Raw genomic sequence first — 25,788 nt, 5'->3', positions numbered from 1 at the left:
AGGTGGGAATAATAAAGTTGGACACTTTGAGTTAAGAGACACACAGTAAGCAGTTGGATAGAGCTCTACCTTACCACTTCCCTGGTTCTTTACTTAGGTGATTATGCCCAATCCTCCAAGTCTAGCTTAAACCCAACTCCTCCACCTCAACACAAACACCAGCTGTGGGCTCCTCAAAATTTATTGTCTTGGCTCTCATCAAATATTGTTGTGAATGAGACGTTATCTTTTCCTGGACACATGCCTTGTCTCTTCCCCTAAGAGCACATGCTTCCTTAGGGTTGAGACCACAACCTTTAGCCATAGGCCTTCCTCATAATAGGCCTAATAAGTAGATGTCACTGCCTGTTTGGTTTACAGGGTGACCAGCTGTCCTGGTTTACCCAGGATTTAGGGGGCTCCTGGACAGGAGACTTCTAGCACTCGAACTTGGAAAGTCCCTGGCAAACCAGGACCAGCTGGTCACCCCACTGGTTAGCTACACAGCTGTGTACATCTGCTGTGTGGAATGACATGGTGTTTCCTCTGGTGCATATTCCCTCCTTCGTTTTTGTAGTTGAACTTTAATTAATATGAACTTTCCCCACTGATGGCAAACTCCATGCAGGCAAACTTTGTCTCATTCATGGCTATTCTCCAAGCCCCTGGAAGAGACAGATACACTGTAGGAAGTTAATGGGCAATTTTTGAATGAATGAATGAATGAACGAATAGGAAATACTCAACACCATTATATCTCTTAATAATCTCATTTTCTATCTTGGCAATGGGACTTCATAATTCCACATATACAAAATTGTTAAAGTGCTAGGCACTTTATGGTAGTGATAGTCTAATCCATTCAGTATCACTTTTTTGTGTGAATGCCTTTGTATAGAGTGAATAAAAAGAGGCTGAATTTCCATTGATTTTTACAAAAGAAGAATAGAAGCCCCCAGAGGTGCTAGAATATAAAAGTTTCTCCTCAACATGTCCTTGGATCACTAGGACCAAACTCTCAGGGGATCAGAAAGGGGTGTCACACAGATAACAGAGAATTTCAGACAGGATCTCATTTGATCTCTTTCTTCCAGATTCTTGATATGAACGGTGCCAACTACATGGCAGGTGTTAAATTTATGGTGGTAAGGGTGGCTCAGTTGGTTAAGTGTCCGACTTCGGCTAGGTCATTGATCTCATGGTTTGTGAGTTCGAGCCCTGTGTCAGGCTTTGTGCTGCCAGCTCAGAGCCTGGAACCTGCTTGGGATTCTGTGTGTGTGTGTCTCTCTCTCTGCCCCTCCCCTGCTCACACTTTGTGTCTCTCTCAAACATAAATATACATAAAGATAACTAAATTTATGGTAGTGATTACATTTATACACACCCACAGACATGCATGTGTGTGTGTGTGTGTGTGTGTGTGTGTGTGTGTGTGTGTGTGTGTGTGTGTGTATTAAAGCTATATTGTTTGGGATAGAAGCCAAAGCTTAGGATCTAAAAACATTGGAATATTTCCAGTCCAATAATACCTGAAAACCCCACAGTCCTACTAATACTGATTCTTCAAACCATAGATACCACCTGACATTAAAGAAATAAGATCAATTTGCTGATTTTCTCCAAATTGATTGTTTTCTGCAAGTGTGAGCCCAAATGGCAAGCAAATAAGAGAGAACACATTGCTGGCATGTAGCAGCTAGATATTTTAAGACAGGGACTGCCTCAAAACCTGGATGCTTCTTCCAGGTGAACAGAAAGGGAAGACCACTTATAGATTTATATAAAATCCCCCTATAAATGGAGGATTAAGAAACCATATAGTATTTTTATAATCACTGCTTTGCAAAATATGTATAGAGGGCAGTCATGTGTTGAATTTAATCTCTCCTTTCTCTTTAACTATCCACCTCCAAGTCAAATTCTGACACAAGGTGGGGCATACTATTTGATTCTGTTGCAATGGAATGTTTTCTTGGTAACATACTGTGTGAAATAAGCAAATTCATCTACTGAGATAGGAAAATCTTTTTTGTGATAAAGAAATGTGGAAAGACTTCTTGAGTGGCAAGTATTCTTTTCTTTTCTTTTTTGTCTTATCCATATGAAAACTGTTTTAAGATTCATTTCAAGCATTACTTTTTCTGTTAAATTTTCCCTGTTTCTCTCCTCCTAAACCAACCTTGGATCTTCTTTCCACTGTTTTCACACAACACCATAAGGAAGGTTTATATATGATGTAGTCTTTGGTCATGTGTTTATGTTGCCCCTCCTCACTAAATTGTAGGGTCCATGCTTTATTTATCTTCCCATTCCTAGTGTCTGGCATATTGCCTGGCACCTAGCAGGCACATGAAAAATGCTTTCAGAGTTGAATTAAAGTGTGGAGAGTTTGCCAACGTCAGGCTTTTTAGTTCCACTCTGCAGGACAAGAGGATATGGCATGAGCTGAGCCTCTTCAAATTATATCCTGGTCCCTCATCAATATAGGTAAATGATTGAGTACACCAGGGGTTTTCAGAAATTTATGATATCAGCCTGCTTAGATGAAGCAAAAGCCCTCACAGCTATGAAAGGGAGATTCCATGATAATCATAACATGTAAGTATCCTACCATGTTTTGGGGGATTAAGAATACCCTCTGCAGCATGCTCCTCTAAGATAAATCTCCATTCTAACCCATCTCTACTGCCACTGACCTTGTCTAAGGTCCTGGTTGACCAACACAATAGCCTGTACAATAAACTATACCAAACTGATTTGATCATGATAAACTTGACTAAAAACAATTTGTAATTAAAAAGCAAAAGCAGCAGCAATTGAAAACCATGACAGCTGAACCAGCCCTGTTAACAAAGGACCCTTCCTGAAAATTGCAGGCATTCCAATCACCTCAAGGAGCAATTGTGCTTGCACAAGGGCCAGAGAGACAACACAGATTTAGAGTCCTTGAAAAAATCTAGAGAAGTGATGAGTTTTATTTATGAAAACCAAATTTCAGTAAGCTTTGACAACTGGCATACTAAGTTATTAGTCAAATCTCATTGGACACAGAAACACAAGTCTCCTGAAAGATATATTTTAGAAAGGACTTTGCAATTTGGAACAGTTGGGGGCACGTGAGAAGGACCTTCTTGGTCTGCCCCAGGGTCAGGTACTGGCTTGACCAAACCTGTACCGATCAGTCATTGGCATTCCTTTGGCTTTCTAATTCTGTTAATGCACAGCGTGCAAATATAAATATCTGTTACACGAATGAATTAATGAATAAAATAATGAATGAATGAATGGATATGCATAAACCTGTAAGAATGCTAGAAGGTTCACTGAAATCGGGAGCCGTATGAAATACCTATGAATCATGAAGCTTCTGGTGGAGCTTCTTAAAATGTGAATTTATTAAATCCTAAGGACGTAAACATACTATATCTCTGGAAGAAGCACATGGAAGAATCTGACAGCATTGGTTGCCTCTGAGGAGGAGAACTGGGTATTGGGAGACAGGGATAGGAGTGAGACTTTTCCAGTGACCCCTATACTCCTTTTAAATTTTAAATAAAGGGCATATTTAAATAAAAAGGAGTGAGGTATTAAAAATCAACATTTTTACGACAAATCAGATACTATCTTGACTTAGGTTCCAATAAAGTGGTAGTGAGAATCAAATTTTTAAGAAAAATATATAGGAGAAATTTTGTCTTATTTTATTTTTGTCAATTTGGAAAATCCCACCACTATTTGAATCTGCAGATAGAGCACATTTGTCTGGTGCTCTATTAGAGTTTGGGAAGCAAGGCCCTTAAGGAAAGAGAATGTTGACGACCAAAACCTTGCTTGGATATGTTTTAGAGAATTTCAGTGATTTGAAAAGAACGCTTTCTTTGATTCACTCTTTAAAACTATTAAAGGACCATGATTTTGCTATTGTGGATGTTGTTTCATGAATTGCTCATTTTCCTCAGCAAGCTAGGCATTGTGAACAAACGAATGAGATCAGTAAATGTACTTATGTTTATGGACTAACAAAATCAAGTCATGTGAGGACAAACCAAAGAATTTGCGAGTGATGAAGGCTTGGCCTCTCAATCACTGTTTATCAAGGGTCTTCACAGATGGGAAGAGGAGGAGATCTATGGTGTGGAATCATCATCAACACTCTTCCTGCATCAGAGGCACACACAGATTAGCACTGCAATTGCAGTTTTCTGATAGATGATTCTTAGTGACCAAGCTTCTGTTTAGGACCGAGATACTCTATTTACTAAAGACAGTACATGAAAAATCATATGTGTGTAAGATTATCATGTGTATAGTTTTCACTTTCCCAAGTATTTTCTTTCATGTGTCACATTTAAAACTCATGCCAACCCTATAAAAGAAAGCTGTTCACTTAACTCTTTTCCTGATGTACACACGTGGAAACCAAGGCTCTTGAGTGAGTGACTCAGCAGGATCATAATATTGGTAAGTAATAAATTCAGGCCTTTCAATTCTTGAGCTATTGTTCTTGCCATCTTCCCCAAGATGTTTGGTGACTTGAATCTGGAACCCCATCCTTCTCTCTTTTCAGGTTTTGACTCACTCTTTCTTTAAAATTGTGTTCAAAATTCTTCCTCAAGGGGCCATTTCAGAAAGCCTAGATAGTTGTGCTGGGTCCACGCCTTTCAACAACTTGTTTCCAGTATCTGCTTTCCATCTGTTGTGTTCTCTATTTTCTAGTATTTATTATCATATTTCAGTATGAATTTTTTTAAACATTTATTTCTTTTTGGGAGAGTGCAAGTGAGGGAGGAGCAGAAAGAAATGGGGACAGAGGATCTGAAGGATCTGTGCTGACAGCAGTGAGTCCAATGTGGGGCACAAGCCTATGAACCAGGAGATCATGACCTAAACCAAAATCAGCCGCTCAACTGACTGAGCCACCCAGGCACCCCCCAGTATGAATTTTAGCTTTACTCTACTGGTTTGCTTTCTGCTTTTTATTTTCCCTTCATATTCTATGTAAATCCTTTTTATTATTAATGGTACTGCCTCTTTTAGACATTTACAATCTTTTAAAATAATATTCAGAGAATAGTAGTTTCAAGCTTTTGCGTGCATAAGAATGACCTAGGGAGCTTATGAACAATGGATTTCTAAGTACTTTTCCCATAGGTCCTCATTCTGTGTGTCTGGGGTCAGGTCCAGGAATCTACATTTTAAATAAGCACCTCAGAGGATTCTGATGTAGGTGATCAAATGGCCAAACTTTCAGAAACCCTGCTTTTGAGAATTAAAAACTAGACTGTCATGTTCTGTCCATCTATTCTGTGCTCAGTAGGGCATATGGAGGTATAGAATAATTGAGTTCTTGGTCTTTCAGTGTTTACAAACTTTTATGGGAGGAAGAGTGAAGCTCCATCTCCAATGGTATGTGATGATGGGGCATGTGAGTGACATAGACAATAAATGCTTTGGCAACATAGAGAAAGAAGGGAGACAAAACTGTCCAGATGATCGTAAATGCCTTCATAAAAGATAGGGGTTGAGCTGAGGTTTGAAGAGAAGATAGGTTTCAACCAGATGGAAAAACGATTATTTCGAGATGTTGGAAAAGTAAAGACTGAGGGTCAAGGAAGCACAACTACTTCTAGGGGATCAGTATGTGGAATGACATGTCTGACCTGAAAAAAGAGTTTGTGTAGAAAATGGTGGTATTTATGCCTTGAAAGATAGGAGTTAGCTTGAAACAGCTGGAATTTGGAATCTATTCTGTAGGTACTGGTGGTTCTTCAAACATGAATAAGATAGTGTTTTTAAGTTAAAAAAATATATATTTATTTTTCTTTTATTATTTTAAATTTTTTTAATGTTTATTCGTTTTTGAGAGACAGACCGCAAGCAGGGGAAGGACAGAGAGAGAGGTACACACAGAATCTGAAACCAGCTCCAGGCTCTGAGCTGTCAGCACGGAGCCCAACATGGGGTTGGAATTCACCAACCATGAGATTGTGACCTGTGCTGAGGTTGGATACTTAACCAACTGAGCCACCCAGGTGCCTCTAAAATTTTTATTTATTTTGTGGGGGAAGGGGCAGAGAGAAAGGGAGAGAGAGAATCCCAAGCAGGTTCCACACTCATTGCAGAGAGGCATACAGGGCTCCATCTCACCACTGTGAGATCATGACCTGACCCAAAATCAAAAGTCGATGCTTAACAGACTAAGCCACCCAGGTGCCCCTATAGACAGTGTTTTTAAAGGCTGATCTGGCAGTGAAGTCGAGAGCACTGAACTACATGGTCGGTTGTGCAAATTTTGAGAAGGCCTGGTCTGGCCATTTGTGAAGGTAGATTCAACATGGTCTGGAGCTTCAGTGGCTTTTCAAAGCTGCTGCTTACGTTTCAACCTCCCTGACTGGGAGAATTGTATACAGTTTCACCACTCTTGATCTGAGGAAGGAAATGTTTTGAGGTAGTTAGTTTGGCTCTGGATCTAGAATCCAACTTCCTGATCAAAGTTGGAATCTTCTGTACATATCCATCAGGTACTTTTGCTTAAACAGATAAACAGCACGTATTATTATCAAGTCAAAAGGAAAATGTCTGCAGCTCATGGGACAAGGAATGGATTTGGGCCACCACCGCAAAACCAAGCCAAAGGGAGACAATGTGCTCGCTTATCTAATTTTAAAAACTTTCCAGTCTTAAATTTAGGCTTAAAATATTTTTATACTCCTTCCACTCTACAAACGTTTATTTATTTTTTCATAAATGGCAAAACAATTTCTGAATTTCCTTTAGTACTTTCTAATAATTTGGGTAGTGAGAGTCTTATAATAGGGTGGAGAACATTTAGTTCCCTTCACATACTTCTCATACAAATCAATTCACTTATTTTTATTAAGCATCATGATACGCAAAGCACACACACACAAAACTTAACTTTAATAAGTTTAAACTTTAGTCGTTAATCTCCAAGGAAGAGAGCACAATGAATGTAAATGGCAAGCTCCCAAATCCAGAAGCCACTGATGAGCGAATTTGTACTCATTCTGTTGGAAAAACTGAAGGCCTCTGGCTGAAGAAGGGGTGAAAATTAGTGGGATACTAACTTGGGCATGAGAAACCTCTTCTTGGATGGTGTGAATATAGAGAACTCTTTGAAGCTGGAGATGCTAGACTGCCCACACTAGGCGCGAGAACAGTTCTCGGAACCACGGTGCCTGAACCACTCAAGAGCTACACATCTATTCCGCAACTACCAATTATGCGGTTTGGGGCCAGTGGAGGCTCCAAGGCCCGCCCAGGGTTCCTGTGCCTAGCTCAGACTGGACCGGCTCACTTCCTCGCCCTCCCGGGGCCCCTTCGTCTGTCAATCCCACTGCCCTTTTCCCCCACCCGACTTCTGCTCCGCCCACTTCAGTGATGTAACTCCTGGCGTTCTTTCCCGCCGCAGATCTCAAACTCTCCACCAGTCGCTTCAGCTCTTCATTGGCCAGCAGAGAGGACAGGGAAGGGAAGGGACCTACCACATTGCTCTCTAAACTACCCACTCTAGTTTTCTGGTCTTCTGATAGGCCGTCAGGAGAGCAAGTAGAGCCTAGGCTTGTCGCGCAGGCGCGCAAAGTCCCTCGCTGGTGGCGGGGCACCTCTCCTCCACCACAAGAATTCATCGCGCTGTTGTGACGTAAGCGGCGCACGGCTTGCCGTCTTCACTTATGATTGGTTGTAGCAGAAGTCCGTCACACAACCACGCCTCATTTCTCTGCCTAACCTCTCAGCTTAACGAGAGAGGAGGGAGGCCACGCCTCACTCCGTTCCTGCCGCTTAGCCCTGCGATTGGCTGAGGGAGCTGGCATGTTTTCCCACCCCCTACTCCCTCCCGAACGTCCGAGAGGCTGGCGGGACCCTGCGGAAGTTGTCAGTCAATCTCCTCCTTCCCCACCCCCCGCAAGGCCCCTCCTCCGGGCCGCGCGCCCTAGCGCGCGCGCACACGCACACACATTTCCCCCCCCAACCCCTGCGTGCACCCTCCACCTTCTCAAGTTGTAGCGGTCGCTCGCTGGGGGTTCTCCGTGGGCGGCGGAAGGGCGCGTGGGGGAGGGGGCTTGGACCGCTCCGAGCCTTGAGAAGCGAGTGTGTGCGCGCCCAGAGCCGGGGCGGCGGGTCACCGCCCCGGGAGATGAGGGTCCGGCGCTGACAGGGAAGAGCGGGCGCAGCGGAGGCGGCTCGGAGGGGACCCGCGATGGCAGCGCCTCGGGAGGAGGCTCCAGGCAGGGCTGGCTGCACTGGCAGCGGCCACTGAGGGGCCAGCCGGCCGGCTGGCGAACTGGGCTGAAGAGCAGAGAGGCGCGCTCGGCGTCCGCACCCCCGCGCCCTAGCCTCAGTTGTCCAAACTTCAGGCTCTCTTCCACCCGCCCTCCGCGCCCGAAGTCAACAACTTCTTCACCCCCCTCCGCCCCCGCCCTTGCCTCCGTCAGCCCCGGGAGGTGGCCGCGCGGCGGGGACCAGGAACCCCCGGCACTGAGATGTGGCCGTGAGGCGGCAGCGGCGGGGAGAAGCTCGGCGGCGCCCCGGAGCGGGAGGGCGGCGCGGCCGGGGGGGACGGGGCGGAGGGGCGCGAGCTCTCCGCGCCTCTCCCCCGCCTCCTCCTCCTGCCGCTGCCCGTTCCGTGCTTGCAGCAGCCGGAGCTGCCAAGCGCCAGGGCCGCGGCGATGTCGTCGTCGTCGCCGCCGGCGGGGGCTGCCAACGCCGCCGCCATCTCGGCCTCGGAGAAAGTGGACGGCTTCACCCGGAAATCGGTGCGCAAGGCGCAGAGGCAGAAGCGCTCCCAGGGCTCGTCGCAGTTCCGCAGCCAGAGCAGCCAGGCGGAGCTGCACCCCTTGCCCCAGCTCAAAGGTAACCTCGGAGGGTGCAGCCCCGGGAGGGAGCGCAGGGGCTCGCCCCCGCGCCGTTAGAGCCATTTCCTCCTGGGGTTTCCTTCTGCGCCGGTGGGGCTCGTAGTGTGAGCCGTGTTTCCACTGTTGCCTCCCCCGAACCCCGCTCGATTCAAACAGGGTTGGTGTTCAGAGTGTTCAGAGTCTTGTTTCTTCTCCCTGATTCACCTGAACTCTTCCCTTCCCTAGAGGCTGCCAACCCTCCTCCCCACCTGCGCGCTCGCTCACCTGCCCTTGGCGATTGCAACTCTCCTCCTGCGTCCCGCGAGGTAGTTCTTCACTCTTCCTCCAGGCTTGTCCTTCCCCTCGTGGCTTCAACAGCCTGCCCTACCTTCCGACCTGTAGTCTCTCGGAGACCCTCCTCCGCTTTTCAGACACTTTCAACTACTTCTTTACTTTTCCAGTTACCAAGTTTCTGCTCCCACCCTCTCCTCACCTCCCCTTCCCATTGATCTTTCCTAAGAGTCACGCTGACCGGGATCTCTAGGCAATCGTAATGCAAACAACGGTCAGGAGTTAGCTGGTCTTCAGATGTATTTATAAGAACAAGCCTAAAAATCTGACTAGTGTAGTGTCTTATTTGCTGGGTCGTTAGGTTTAGATGGTATCGTTAACTCAAAGTCTAGAAAGACTTAAAATACTTTATTGCCTAAGAAGATACACGCAGTAATTTGGAGAAGTATAAAAGAGTAAATGTTGCTTTGCAATGGAATGGGAACTTAGTTCGCGAAGCAGGGATTCCAGGGAGGAATCTACAGTAGGTTTGTAGGTTTGTACAGTAGTTCAAATTCGTATCTGTGCCTAATGCTTTACAGGAGAACTTGGCACTTCTTTTGGCTCACTTTTACTACTAGATTTAAAGGATATTTAATAAAGTGTTTCCTGGTGGTCTAGTTTATTGTTTGTGCGTTACTCTTTTAATTTTATAATTTTAATGTCTTCACTTTTTACGAGCTAGAAATTGTCTGGGAATAAGATGATAATGCTCCTAGACATTTAAAACAATTCTTGTAAAAAGAAACCTGATACAAATCTAGGTAATCTGCTTTGCAAGACCTGGAAGATAAAGATTCATACTAAAATAGATAAATGTTCAGATTTTTCAATCCATTTCATCTTCTTCAAGGATAATCTGGTTCTGCTTTGTCTTCGGACCTATGAATCCAGCCTTAGTTTGGCTGAGAGTCTAAAGAAAACCCCAGATCAAATCACAGTTGACCTACAGTAGATCTGGAACTCCATTCAGACCCTATACTGCCCCGTCTCTAAGGTTCTTCTAAATCAAGAACATTCCACAACCAGAATCAAACTGGCTTTTGAAAGAAGGTTTCATTTATGATATGTGTAGCTTGTGTTGCTGCATTTATCATTTGTTCTTTAGCATGAAAAAATTGTTAAAATTTACACATCAAAGTCAATGGTAAACCACAATGGTAGGCATTACCAAGATTTTAATTCTTGAGTGATGTCATAGCTATAAAAGAATATCATCTTACCTCTTAGGACATTGTATTGCTGTTCATGGATTTTAAAGTGTAAAAATTAAAACAGTGATATAAAAATTAAATGCTGTGAAAGTTAAAACATTTTTTATCGTTGATTTTTTTCCATTAAATTGTCAAGTTATTTTTTATAGGTTGAAGGTTTACTGCTAGCATTATTCATACTTAATAAATTTGGTTTTTAGTAAGGTATTGTGGATCCTTAGTGTTATCTTTATTAATATAATACTTCTATGTAATAAAAATAATTGCATATTTAACATAGTAGATCAAGCTAGGAAGTGCAGTTTTAATACACTTTTAATACAGTTTTTAAAAGCTTGGCAAAAATATGCAGAGTCAGTAATCCTCTAAGTTATATGTACATAGTTCAACAAGTTGAAGTGCCATTGAATGTTTTATTTATAATATTTTGTCACTAGCAGAGAAAAAATAAAATTAGAACTTTAGATAACAACTGTATATTTAACATGAAAATATAGTGCTCTTTAAAAGGAAAGTTAGGTATTCAAGATAAATTTATGCACATTTAATTGTGAAATAAGACCCTTTCTTGGATTACCCACTAATAATAGCTACTTTTACTCCAGATGCCAGAATGCGTGAAAAGTGCTTTTTTAAAAAATTCAGTTGCTTCACATGGTACTTTGGCAGTGTACTTGATACTACAGAGTTGTGTGCTTTTTCTGTAGTAGTTTTTTCCATTTGTGGTCTTAACAAAAACCAATGGAAAGCCCTTTAGTATGTGTATGAAAGAGAATTTTTCTTTCTGCTCTGAAATATAATCTTCCTGTGGAGAGATTCAGATATTTGTGGACAACCGAGATCTTTCAAGTGTTTATACTAACCTGCTTATGTTACACTTTGTCCACATGGATCTAAACTGGAAAGGTGCCAGCTATTTTCCTCAAAGCATACTATGGGTAAGGATTAGCAAAATAACCCAACTTTTTCATCCATAAGAAGTTTATTTGTGCAAAATCATTTAGTAAGTAGGTTGCAGGATTTTAAGGGGGAAAATGTTAAGAGAAAACTCTGTTTTGTTATAGAACATGTTTAATAAAAAAGCCTTGTTAAAAGGATTTTTTAAAAAAGAGAAACTGTGGCTCAGTCGGTTAAGCGTCCGACTTCAGCTCGGGTCATGATATCACGGCTCGTGGGTTCAAGCCCAGCATCTGGCTCTATGCTGACAGCTAGGAGCCTGGAGCCTGCTTCTGATTCTGTGTCTCCCTCTCTCTCTGCCCCTCCCCTGCTCACACTCTGTCTCACTCTGTCTCTCAAAAATAAATAAATGTAAAAAAAAAAAATTTTTTTTTTTAAAGAGAAACTGTTACGTGGGTTTTGAAAATTAAACTGCCTTATTGTGTAGCTTAAAAACATTTTTTTTTTCAAAACACTTTTTAATTTTCTTATGTTAATTGTGTAAGTTCCCCCTGAGAACTAGGTACTAGAAATAAAAGTAGAAGCATTTCATGAATCAATTTTTTTGTTTTTAAATTTAAGTTCGTATAGGACTTAATTTTTCTACCTTAGACTTTTCCTTTAGTAACCAAGTTAGGAAACTTCTAACCTTGAAAGAATATGTTACTCACAATAGGAAGTTTTTCAGCTTATTTTAACCTGTTTCGTCTCTGGAAGAATTTGTTTACTGGTAAAGTAGTAGTTGCCTGACATTTATATAACCCTTAGCATTTACAAATTGTTTCATACTTTGCTTTATTTCTGTAATTATAAAAACAATATTGTGTATAATTAGTGAAACAGTCCGAAGATGTATAACTCCTAATCCCTGACATCCCTTGCTTTTTCACACTTACTAAGGAAATGCTGTTGCGTGACAAGCCATAGCTCAGTGTATTTTTACAAACATATTTCATCAGGTCATCTCAGCAGCTCTGTGTAAAACCAGTATTATTCACATTTTATTGACAAGAAAAGTTGAGGCTTATGCAGCTAATTTCAGGCCTGTGATTATTTATCTGGTGTTACAACTGATACTGGTACTCAGGTCAAAGGATTTCAGTATTTATGCTGTTAACCTATTTTATAAAAATTTGAACTAGTATGATAGAGGTGGGTCATTGGGGCAGTCCAGGGTCAAAGGTAAATTTTTAATCTTTCTGAGTTATTTTCCTTATCTGTAAAATGGGGATAATACCTTCTCTCTCCCCAGGATTGTAGGGAATAAGTGAAATAATGTAATTAAAATGTCTAAAAATAGGCAAAGAATGTTAACTCCCATTGTCTTTGATATTTGAAAATCCAGATTAAAAATGTTTTTTTTCTTTGTTAAAAAATTTTTTTTTAGCGTTTATTAATTTTTGAGAGAGTGTGAGCAGGGGAAGGGCAGAGAGAGAGGGAGACACAAATCTGAAGCAGGCTCCAGGCTCTGAGCTGTCAGCACAGAGCCCAATGCGGGGCTCAAACTCACAAACTGCAAGATCATGACCTCTGAGCCTAAGTCAGCCGCTTAACCAACTGAGCCACCCAGGCGCCCCTAAAAATATTTTTTAAATGAAAGATTCACATAAATAGTAAACTTTTCTGGGGACTTAAAGTTTGATTTTATTTATAATCAGTTTGCAGATATGATTTATGTGAAGTAAGATGAAGCTATATCATTTTTCAGCATTGGTGTAGAAGTGGAAATAGGGTAGAATTAAACTGTTTAAAATATTAAAAGCGTAGCTACAAGATTTTTACCAGGCAAAGACATTGAATTAATTAACCAGTAGAATTGTATAGATGTGCATTTCTCCTACAGGAAGCAGTAAATAGCAAAGAACAGAATGAAACTGGCTTTGAGATTTAAGTGAAGAACTTCCTAAGTTATCACTCAGATTCTTTGTTGGTATATTCTTAGAAACTGGGTCCCACTGGAGGTATCCAGGCCAGTAACAGTGATGCTGATTTGAAGTGCCTTGCTTACCTTTAGGGAAAGAAATTTTTTCCCCTTGAGGTATGTGGTCTTTTAGGGTAACTGGAACAAGAACACTGACATGATCTGAAGTTTTATAACTACTTTAACTTTCTTGTGGGGGAGACATTATTAAGTCTTTTTAATGTTTAAAGGTCTTCTCAAAGTTAATATAATTTTCTCTAAACCCAAAACCCCTTTTTATAGTTGGGTTGGCCCTAAAGGAGAGTTGAAATTCATCTGAATGTATCAAGAGAAGTGTTTGTTTGCAAAGGCATATGACATTTTTGTCATTTTAGGACTATTTTCTGAAAATAATGCTGTATCTTCTGGAAGACTTATTTTTTAATTAAAAAAGTTTTTAAGGATATACTTAGAGAAATTCATAATCTGGTATCCATTGCTGTCTTTCATGTGAAATTATATAGACTTAATTTTCCAATTAAGTCTAATTTAACATCTTCAGAATTCCTATTTAGGGTCAAATTCCTTTTCCCCCCAAATTTATTACCTACTCTGATTCTTAATTGAATTTTGGGTTATTTTATGAAGTGTCTAATTGAATAAAGTGATAATCCAGTAAAATGTATTTAGTTAGAATAGTGTGATCATTGGGATAGCGCACTATCCTGTAAATAGTAGACTAGTTGTCTTTCTGCGTCATTGATGACTCACAGTTGCTTTGGGCTAGTTGTTTAACCCCTTTGAACTTCAGTTTAATCATTTTTATTTGTAAGAATAACATTTTCCCTTGATAAAATCACAGAGATGAATTAGTCCCTCTTTGGATGACAGAGACAAATTATAAACAATGATACATTTGGGAAATAGATTTTTGTGCTTTATTTTTGAAATTTAACTTTTTAAATTACAAAAAGCTGGTAATGAGACTAGCTTGTTTTTATTTTTGTATTTAGCACTCTGGATCTCAACCCTGGCTGTAAACTTACAGAGCTTTAAAAAAATATCAATGCCTAGGCCCACCCTCTAAGAGATTCTAAATTAATTGGCCTAAGGTAGGACCCAGGCATTTGTATTTTTAAAAGCTCCCAGGGTGATTCTAATGTGCAGCCAGGGTTGAGATCACTAATTTAGCTTTATCTGTCTATTGATTTAATTCATTAATTGAGACTTTGTCCTTTTCTCTCTGATACTCATGGCTCATTACCCAGCCTATTTACATTTCCTGCCCTTACTTCACCTCCTGCTATTTACTTTTCACTCTCTTAACTTTGCTGCCCCCTGTGGCTGATCAGCTGCTTTCCTGAAGAGATGTTAGATTCTGGAGTTTTAGGTATGAGATGATTCTATAGGATTTTTCTGTAGTTACCATAATTAAAAATTAACTATTACCATTCTATATTAGGTGGTCTGTTTTTCTTTTCTCTGTGATTTTGGAGCTGTGGCTGAATAAAATGAAAGTGAGAAATATCTTAGAGGTTTCCCTAGTTTTAATCCCATCGTTCAGGGTAACATGATGATTCCAACCACTCTGGCATGTAAAACTGATATTTGCCATACACTAAAAGCATTGTTCTGCTTCTTTAAGATTTAAAACTAAGATTCTAGTGTATATGTTGAATAGTAGTAGGTAGTAAACAAGTGAGCTATTTTTGAACTTAACTTGAACTATTTTGGGTTATGTCTTGTATGTATTCAGCAACAAGAAATTTTTTTTTGCACAGTATTTTTACTTTTTGTCCTCTTGATCTAAACTACAGCTTTTTATTGAAGGTAGAGCAGCAAGGACCTGGTACCACTTTATTTCATATCCCTATTTTGTCTTTGGCCTTTCTGCTATTCAATTTGAGTAAGACTTGTATTTGTTGTTTTGAGTCAGTGTTCAGTTGTTATGGAGTGATATTCTGTCTCCAGAATGGTAAAATGCTTTTGAAAGCAGAAGTCGTCTGTGTTTTCATATCCTGTTGTGGTACCAAATACAGTATTGTGTGTATAGTAATTGTAGTTATGTAGTTATAATGACTGTTTTGTCAAAGAAATTACCTGTTGGTTGTTGACTCTCCTCCCTTAACGCTCCTTCCCCGACCCAGTTATTGACTGCTTCTTTCAGTGTTTGTTCACTGATGTTTGATGCTATCAGTAGATTGGTTCTCTTCTGTTTTGCTTTTTATTTTAATACGTTTGTGTCTAAATCTGGTTCCAGGTTTTTAAGCAAAAAATTCTGGGCTTTTGATACCATGACAGTAAATAGTACATGTAGGTTTAAAACAAAAGATTGTTTGTTTTTGTATTTTGTGCTTTGCAAATGACTGGTATAAGGGGCATGAAACATTATTGATAGATTTCTTGCTAGGAAAGATGTTATGGAAGGTTTATGTGGAACAGTAGTACTGGGTTGACTCTCAGATGTGAACGTGTGTATACGAACATTGTATAAATTCAAATAATTAGTTTGCAGTAATTTCTAAATTTGAGTTGCAGTCTTTCTAAGGATGTCCTTGAAGGAGATGAAAGGAACAGATTTTAAATATATAATTACTTTTAATGCATTATTGTGTAATGAGGAATGTAAATGCTTTGCTGAAAGAGTTTTACATGACAGAGTAGGTTTATGCAAAATAAACTCTACTTGTCTGGGCAGGATATTGACTAATAAGCAGGTTCAAACCTACTTTTTAAGTATATCTTTTGAACTCTTCCCTGAAGGAATTTGTTTATGTGGGCTTTTTGAGTGAGTGCTGGTGAATTTTAGAAATCTTGCAGTTTTGATCAGAAATCCTAAAGAAGTATATTATGATTTTGTGGAGGAGTAATTTGCTGAATATGATAGGCTCACATGATGAAATTCAGAGAACCTGTTTGTAACTTGGACACTGACGGCAAGGGATTTCTTGGGAACACACTCCTCCTACTGGAATGGTGATGCTAATTGCATCTACTATAACCTGACCATGATGTTATATCTAGTTGAGCCTTCTGGTCCTGAATGGGACCTCAGAAGTCATTGTAGTTTAGCCTCCACTGGGAATCAATTTTGCTTTTTTTCAAAATAAATAGCTATCTTGTCATTTCCTTAGAGAAGCTTTCTTTAATGTAGGGAGGAAACATAGGGTTTTTAAGCTCCTAGAGGCTTTCTCGGTTTTGTTTAGTTAATGAATACACTGTATGGACATACCTAAAAAGAGGATAAATGTCTGAAACAGGAATTTTTTAATGACTGGACTTAATTTGTAATTCAGGAGTATCAAATCTTAAATATGGCTTCACAATTTTCTCTTTTCAAAATTTTCTCAACATTTTCTCTTTTAATTAGTTTTACCTGTGTTTCATACTCAATTGGTAAAAGAAATCTAGAATTATAGCTATTATCAGAAGTTAAAGATTATTTGAACATATTGTTAATCCCATGCCTTTAAATCAATAAAGTGAAAAAGACAGAACAGTTTTTGTTGTAAACTCTGAATTTTGATTAGCAAAACCGAATGTTTCAACCAGACTTTTATAATAACACCTGCTGAAGCCATAAGTAAAATAAGATATGATTTCTGTAGGAATATGTATCTGCTTTAAAAGAAAAAAACTTACAGTACCATTCTTCTTTTAATTGGCCAGAGGAAAAAGATCTCGTTTACCTGCTGTTAAAACTAGATACATACTTTACTTTCAAAATCAGGTGCAGAAATATTTTCCTCTCTTTGGTATTCATAGTGCTTAAAATTTAGAGATTAAAGCTTTACTTAATAAAGTGAATAAGATGATGAATGGTTGTTTTTTTTTTTTTTAATTAAATGTCTTTAGGAAATTGTAGTTTGGTTGGGAATATAGACATGTAAGCAGGCAGCTTCAACTACTATCATAAGTTTTGAAGTAAGAGTAAGCAGTAAGTGGCTAGGGTAGTGGTGTAAGGGGGACCCAGTCCAGTTTTGGTATGTAAGGAGAGAGATCAGGGAAAGTTTCCTAGAGAAAGTGACAGGTACACTGAGACCTAAATGATCTTCTTGTTCAGCCAAGACAGATGGGGTCCAAGAGGTCCACCTAAAGGCCAATATGTGCAGCCCCAGGGGTGAATGAGCATAGCCTATTTGGGGAACTGCCAGCAGTCTATGTGGCTGTGATGAAGAGTGTTGTAATAGGGAACTGATTAGAGAAGACACTGGAGCAGCAGTTAGGGTCTAGATCATAGTCTAAATGCCATGTATTGCATTTACTCCTCTGAAAGAAACATGAAGAGTAATGGGTGTAAGAGAGATGGGTGTAAGGAACACTAGTGAGGATGCTGGCACAGTAATCCAGACAATAGATGAAGGTGGCCACGTCTAAGGCTGGACTTGGTGAGAGGGAAGAACCAATGATGATACATTTCTAATTTGGGCAGCTAGAGGCACGATAGCAATTTACTGAAAGGGAGAATGAGGAAGATCAGATTTGGGAGAGGGCAATGGTTTTTTTTGTTGGACAGGTTGAAATGCCTGTGGGAAATCAAATTGAAGCTGACTAGTAGGAAGTTAGATATTTGGTTCCAGAGCTAAATAGACCTATGCTAGAGATAACAATTTGGGAGTCTTTAGATTAAGATTTTTTTTTTAAGTTTATTTATTTATTTTGAGAGAGAGCATGAGTGGGGGAGAGGCAGAGAGGGAGAGAATCCCAAGCAGGCTCTGCACAGTCAGCGCAGAGCCCAGCGCAGGACTCAAAACTCAAGAAACCGTGAGATCATGGACCTGAGGCGAAGCCAAGAGTCTAAGGCTAAGCCACCTAGGCGCCCTGGGAGTCTTTAGGTTAAAGGTGGCATTTGAAATGATTTAAGTAGAAGCAACCACTGAAAATGTGTAGAAAGAGAAGAGGTCAAGGAATACCATTATTTAGATGATGATCAAAGGAAAGGGGGTAATCTCAAGGCAAGAGAGATAGCTTAAGTGGAGGCAAAGGAAGACAGGTAAGGGTAGAAACAAGTCATTCAAGTGATGAGAATCTTTAAAAATGGGGGTGGGGAACTAGTAACATTGAAAAGAGCTATTGACAAGTCAAGTAAGAGCTGAAAAGTTTCCATGGGTTTAGTAATCTGAGTAACATTGATGACTTGAGAGGCGTTTCAGAGGTTGATAGACTTGAAATTTCTGTAAAGTGAGGAATTAATGGAAATTGTTAAAGTCAAGTCAGTAAGTAGGACTTCTCGTTCAGGAAGCCTGACAGAAAAAATATATCACTAGCTTTTGAGTACAGAATGGATATTGTATCAGAACAAGATTTTTATAAGGAGGACTAGTTAGGAGGTTATTTTACTGGGCAAGGGGAGACATGGCGTGGCTTGGGCTAGGGGTGGTAGCAGCTGAAATGGAGAGAAAGAGGTGTATTTAAGATGTATCTTAGATAGATGGGATAATCTAGATGGAAAACCTAGAGTTGTATTTTGAAATTTGACATTTTGAGATATTCTTTTGGAAGTGTGAATCACGGAGTGCTCATTTGGTAATTTCTATGACTTCTAAACATTAATTACAAGATTTTCAAGTTTGCCTGTTAGAAAATGGTTATAGTTTGAAATGTTGGCTACGTGGTCTTCTGGCCAAATAAGGATTATCTACTCACTTTTCAGTGGAATGTCTGTGTACGCCAGATGGTATATGTGTGAAGGAGATCACAAAATATGTTGGGACAAGTGCATGAGTGAGGTTAGAATTACTTATTGCCTGTTTTCTGCCTTTAGACTGTAAGTAAAGTGCTCCAAGACCTGAGATACGTATCTTCTTCCCCAGCAATTAGGTAGTCAGTTCTTGATTTTATTATTTATTGAATGAAATAATGAAGCAAAAACTATTAAATTGACTTAAAGAAAAACACCATTTTGTGTCATGCAGTGATTGACAGTTTTATAATGATTGATAGCCAAGTCCCATAGTGTTTACATATAGCACTAAATTTAGCATTTTGTTGATGAAGAAAACAAAACAGGTAGGCTATATTTTTTGTGCAAGTCATTTATAGCTCAGTATCTTTTCAGTTGGTTATTGATTCTTCCTCTATAATATTAAACTGAAAATGTGTATTACCTGCACTAAAGCAAAATTAACACCTTATTTTCTAACAGTGCAAAGGAAAAATAATAGTAATTGAGCCTTGTGAAGACACTGATTTCTTTTAGGTCCTGGGCAGGTAGACCAGTAGTGAACATAGTTTTTTCTAAGAATCTTCAAAGCAGAGGATTTTTATTTCTTAAATTCTTCTGATATAGAAATACTTCATTGATATTCTTTGGAGTCTCCCTTTTAGCACCATTCCTCCCTTTTTAAAGTAATGTAAAAATTTTTATCGGAGAACATTTGTTTTATGAATGTGTGCTGAGAAATAAGATGAAAGAACTTTTAATCACTCAGCACTTTTGTCCGAGCTAGATTTATAATATGAAGTTAAGGTTAAAATCTATAATTAGCAGCTTTGAGGAGTTATTTTGAAATATCAAGAACCAATCAGCCTGTCTACTTATTTTTGCCTCTCTTTTGGAAATGCTATGTATATTTCAGTCTCCCTTTAAGCTATGTAGACACAGTTTTGAAAACTTGTATTTGCAGCCACATTAGCATAATCTTTCTGATCATTATTTCCCAATTTGAGAGAGGAAATAAATTGAGCAAAACCTCTAAGTCTTGGATATAAAAATCAGTTGGGCTAATTCATCTGTCACTTTACTGATTTTATTCTCCTGTAAATGCTCCAGAAAACAAATTAGACGATGTCATCTCTTTTGTCCACATACGTTTGTCCCAGTGTATGAACAGCCTAAATTTGAATCCAGAGTGGAAATAAAGTAGTAAATGTATCAATGAAATGCTTTTAAGGTGCATTTAGTTTTAATAGTATTTCTTTCATAGGAAATTTCTGTCATTCATGTAGGAAACTTAAAAATAACCCTGCTTTTACCTAGCTACCAGGTAACCAGGCACTGATTTTGGTATTTCATATATTTGAATATCCTGTTTTTAATTTGGACTACATGGATGACCTTACACATAACATATTTTGATATTTTGAGAACTGCTTTTTTTTTCTTTCTTTCTTTCTTTCTTTCTTTTTTTTAAGTCTGGATAAGTAGCTTCTCCCGTGGAATAGGAATGACTATTTTAGGATACAATACTTGCTGTGAGTCATGAGTGAGTTTCAGTTTTCATGGTTTTCTAAAATAAACTCACTTAAGGACTGTGCAATAAGAAATGTCATATTCTTAACTACTCTGTGTCTTTATGATTTTTATAAAAACTGATAGACTGTTAAATTTAAGTCAAAAAAGAATCTTACAAAGGTAGAAAATAAAAATCCCCAGAGGAAACATCTCTTAAAATTTTGAGAATCATTCTCATATTTTCCCATTAAGTGGTATCACATAATGTATGCTATTCTGTAACCCATTTTTACTTTAATTGGATATTATAAATAGCATACTTCTGAAAGGAAAACAGTAAAATTAATTTTTCATTTTTATTATTATTTTTCAGTAGGCTTAATCCCCAGCATGGAGCTCAGTACGGGGCTTGAACTCACCCACCCTGAGATCAAGACCTGAGCTGAGATCAGAAATTGGATGCTTCACCTACTGAGCCATCCAGGCGCCTCTAAAATTAATTTAGATTGGTTTCTGAATAAAGTTTTTTATTTCTGGAAATACTAGATCAAATCACTTTAGACCTAGAAAAATTCCTTGTATAAAAAGGAGAGGAAATAATTTCTAAGACCACTGGTATTTAATTTTAGGGAGGTTATACATGGATCTCTTTGAAAACCTGATTAAAGAAGTGCATCATCTTCTCAGAAAATATCATATACGATATTGTATGTATAATTTTAGGGTTCTTGGATTCACCACCACCACCACCACCACAACCCTGAAGCCCATCTATGGCCTGGTGGTGGGGTGTTTGTAGACCTTAGGGCCTGTTTTCGAGATTTGAACAGCCTTGTTAAGTCAGTAATCCTTTTCCTTAACACGGGTAGCAGGTGTTTCTTAGGAGTTACAGGGAGGAGTAGCTGCCAGATGGAACCTCATCACAGCCATGAAAACTGAAAATAATTATAGAGGCATTGATCTATGAAGATCTGTTTAATACTTCTCGTCCCCCCAAAATCCCAAATGAAAAACAAAATGCTTCTAAAAACCTGTTTTATTTAATGAATAACAGGTTTTATATTCAAATTGAATTAAGCAAAAACAATGTTTCAAAATTTATCACAGAAAAAAGAAACAACCAAAAAACAAATTGAATTAAGCCCATGACACGGATATTCCATTTATAGGCATATTTCAAAGATATTGCAGGTTTGGTTCCACCACAATAAAGTAAATATTACAATAAAGTGAGTGAAATGAATTTTTTTATTTCCCAGCACGTGTAAAAGTTGTATTAACACCGTACTGTATTCTTTTAAGTGTGCAATTGCATTATGGCTAAAAAGTATGTACCTTAATTTGAAAATACTTTATTGCTAAAAAAAATGCTAATCATCAGCTTTCAGTGAGTCATAATCACTGATTATAAGTCACCATAACATAAAATAATGAAAAAGTTTGAAATATTCTAAGAATTACCAAAACGTGACACAGAGATACAAAATGAGCAAATGTGGTTAGAAAAATGGTGCCAGTAGACTTGCTCAATGCAGGGTTGCCACAGACCTTCAGTTTGTAAAAACTGCAATATCTGGGAAGCACAATGAAATGAGGTATATTCACATACTCTCTCAGGAGTCTGCTTTTCAGTATTCAGCTTTCTAAAATTCCAGATTTCTATATTCTAAGAAATGCCCCATATTGGCTCATCTTCATTTCTTGTTCTTTTCTACTTTATCAGAAGTTATTTTTGAAGACAAAAGATAACAAAGTTAATTTTTTTGAGATAAAAATCAAGCAGTGTATTTTTATCCTTCTATAATGCAATGATTGTGGATGTATTCACCTTTAAATAGTAACGAGTAAATCATGGAAATATTTATGTTCTTTAAAGTTTTAGTAGTCCAGTGTTTTTATTAAAGTAATATTTGTATATTACGATTCATTTTCAAATTGGTAGGGTGCATGTATTCAAATTTCCTAAAAGGTGATGCCTCCATTTTTTTCCAACCATTTTCAATTTTAGTGAAATCCTAGGTCCTAAACTAAGTCCTATTTGCAATGCTGTGAATCATTTGTTAATAAATGTTTCTATTGTTCCTTTGTAATAGTTTGATCCTCTAAAGTTTCAAATAAAAGCTGAATTTAGAGTCTCAGTTATTAATGTTCTAGGAGTATTGCCAAAAAAAGCTACATGTCCTATATTCTGTGCCAGTTTCTTAAATTAGAATCTTGGATTGCATCCTCAGCGTGTCACTGTAGTGGTATTGCTGGGTTGCTATGATACAGTGCTTGTTCTATAATTTGTAGCATGAATCCTATATGAGATCCTACTTTAGATTTCTAAAATGTGAGCAGCACTAATTGGAAATATGATCCATTTTTCCTTTAAGGAAAATTATACCTATAAAACTTCTGTTACAGATTATAATACTTGATACTTAAAACTATTTGTTCTTAAAGGTAAAATAGATAATCAACAACTTGAAATAATTTGGTTGTCCCTAAGAAGTTTAGTTTATTACATTTTTATGAAAATGGGCAAGAAAAGGAAGGTTTTATGATAATGAATATTGAAATTTCACCATTCTACTTGATATTTGAGGTCTTAAGAGAAATATATATAAACTATATTTTCTGGTAACATGAATTTGAGACAGTGATCAAATCTACATTACACAGGAAAGCTCCACAAATTATCTTACCCTATGGAATTTATTTTTTTTATTCAGTGAACTGTTCTTAAAACCAACCCTATGTAGTTCTGTTGATAAAGTATTATTCTTATTTTATGATGTGGTTTTTGTGTTTTCATTTACATGTTCTGTATAAATAAGTATAGATGGCATAAAGACCAAACAACGGTATTCTAGGCATGTGTTGTATGTACATTTGGGGTAGAATGAAGTTTTTATGATTATTGGTTAGTGGCATTTGATCTTTAAACCACAGCTGATCTTTAAACTTTCACTGTCTTTCAGTAATGTTTTGCATATTTAGCATGAAAGTATTTTAGAGACCAGGACTGAACTAAAAATTTTAACAGCTTTATTGAGATATAATTCATATACTGTGCAATTCACCCATGGCTTTTAGTATATGTACAGATATTTACAACCATCACTACAGTCAATTTTAGAACATTTTCATAATGTCAGAAAGAAATGCCATACCATTTAACTATTACTCCTCGCCTCACTCATCCCCTACTCTAAGCAGCCACTGATCTACTTTCTGTCTCTATACTCTTTCTGTCTTCTCTCTACTTTCTGTTCCTGTTCTGGACATTTTATATGAATGGGATCATATATAGTCTTTTGTAAGTCTTTTATATCACTGGCTTCTTTTCACCTAACATAATATTTTCATCCATGTGGTAGCATGTATCAGTATTTCATTTCTCTTATGGCTGAGTAATAATCCATTGTATGGCTTTAGTACCATATTTTATTTGTCCATTCATCAGTTGATGGACATTTGGATTTCCACCTTTTGGTTATTATGAATAATGTTGCTGTAAACATTTGTGTACAAGTTTTTGTGTGAGCATATGTTTTAATTTCTCTTGGGTGTATACCTAGAAGTAGAATTTTTGGGTCACATATAATTTTGTGTTTAATTGCTTGAGGAACTGCCACACTTGTTTTCCACCATGGTCATGCTATTTTACATTCCTACCCACCAGTTTATGATCTCTGCATACCCTCACCAACACTTGTTACTCTGACGTTTTTAATACAGCCATCCTAACAGGTATGAAGTGTGAAATTTTTGTGGTTATGATTTGCATTTCTCTAATGACTAAAGATGTCAAGCATCTTTTAATGTGCTTTTTGGCCATTTGGTGTATCTTCCTTGTAGAAATGACTCTTCAGACCCTTTGCCCATTTTTTAATTGAGTTGTCTTTTTATCAAGTCGTAATGTTCCTTTGTCTTTTCACTTTCTTAATGGTATCCTTTGAAGTGCAGATGGTTTTAATTTTGATAAAATCCTAAATTATCTTTTTTTCTTTTTCCTCATGCTTTTGGTGTCCTAAAAATCTTTCCCAAATCTGATGTCATTAGGTTTACCTTTATGTTTTCTTCTAAGAATGTTATATGTTAGCCTTTACATTTTTAGGTCTTTGATGCATTTTGAGTTCAAGTTTTGTATGGAATGTGATATAACAGTTCAGATTTATTCTTTTGCATGTAGCTATTCAGATGTCCTAGCACCATTTGTTGAAAATACGTTTTCCCCATTAGATAAGGAAACTTGTTGAAAACTTGTTTAACTTGTTCAAAATCAGTTGGCACATGGTTTTATTTTTGGGATTTCAGTTCTATTCCACTGATCTGTATTCTGTTGTTTTATCAGTACCACACTGTCTTGATTACTTTTGGTTTGTGTAGTACATTTTGAAATGGAAAAGTCTGAGTCTTCCTACTTTGTTCTTTTTCAAGATTGTTTTGGCTATTCTGGCACACTTGAAATTGAAAGAGTTAGGTTATTGATTTGAGATTTTTATTTGTTTTTCTATAGGTATTTACAGGTATAAATTCCCTTCTAAATACTTTTTAGCTACATCCCAGATGTGTTAGTATGTTGTGTCTTCATTTTCATTTGTCTCAAAATATTTTCTGATTTTTCCTTTGGTATCTTCTTTGATACATTAGTTATTTAGGAGTGTGTATGGTTTAATTTCTGTGTATTTGTGATTTTCCCAATTTGTTTTCTGTTACTGATTTATAATTTCATTCTACCATGGTCGAGGACATACTTTGTGGTATTTCTGTTTTTACTTTTTTTGAGGTAGTTTTATAACTTGGCATATGGCCTGTCCTGGAGACTGTTCCATGTGCACTTGAGAGTATGTATTCTGCTGTTGTTGGCTGGAGAATTCTATAGTAAATATAAATTCCTTAGTGTTCTATAGAAGTCTGTTAGATCTGGTTAATTTATAGTGTAAGCCTTGTATTTCCTTGATCTTGTGTCTAGTTGTTCTATCCATTATTAAAAATGAGATATGGGGCGCCTGAGTGGCACATTGCGTTAGGCGTCTGACTCTTGATTTTGGCTTAGGTCATGATCTTACGGTTTCATGAATTCGAGCCCTGTGTAGGACTCTGTACTGACAGTGTGGAGCCTGCTTGGGACTCTCTCTCCCCTCTCTCTGCCCTTTTCCCAATCGTGCGTACTCTCTAAATAAATAAACATTAAAAAAAAATTTTTTTTTTTAATGAGATCTTGAAGTCTCTCTTGTTGAATTGTCCATTTCTTTCTTCACTTCTTTTAGTTTTGCTTTATATATTTTGGAACTGTTAGTAAGTGCACATATTTTGTAATTGTTGCATCTTAGTCATGAATTGACCCTTTCATCATAAAATGTATCTCTATCTCTAATACAATTTTTTTTGTTTGTTTTAAAATCTGTTTAT

The 25,788-nt window shown here is 38.0% G+C and overlaps 1 protein-coding gene across 1 annotated transcript in view; it reads left to right on the top strand.

Moving 5' to 3' along the window:
* The first annotated feature begins 8,580 nt into the window (after positions 1-8,580).
* The window catches only part of PPP2R5A (protein phosphatase 2 regulatory subunit B'alpha), a 64,562-nt gene continuing 47,354 nt past the window's right edge, over positions 8,581-25,788 (top strand). Inside the window, exon 1 of the mRNA XM_042926074.1 lies at positions 8,581-8,853. Within this exon, the coding sequence (XP_042782008.1) occupies positions 8,670-8,853 (184 nt within the window). The 5' untranslated portion in view covers positions 8,581-8,669. The remainder of the gene's footprint in view (positions 8,854-25,788) is intronic.

This window comes from Panthera leo, chromosome F3, assembly GCF_018350215.1.
Source record: "Panthera leo isolate Ple1 chromosome F3, P.leo_Ple1_pat1.1, whole genome shotgun sequence".
NCBI classification, from domain to species: domain Eukaryota; kingdom Metazoa; phylum Chordata; class Mammalia; order Carnivora; family Felidae; genus Panthera; species Panthera leo.
Note: the sequence above shows the minus strand (reverse complement) of the source record. Positions and strands in the feature narration are given on the sequence as shown.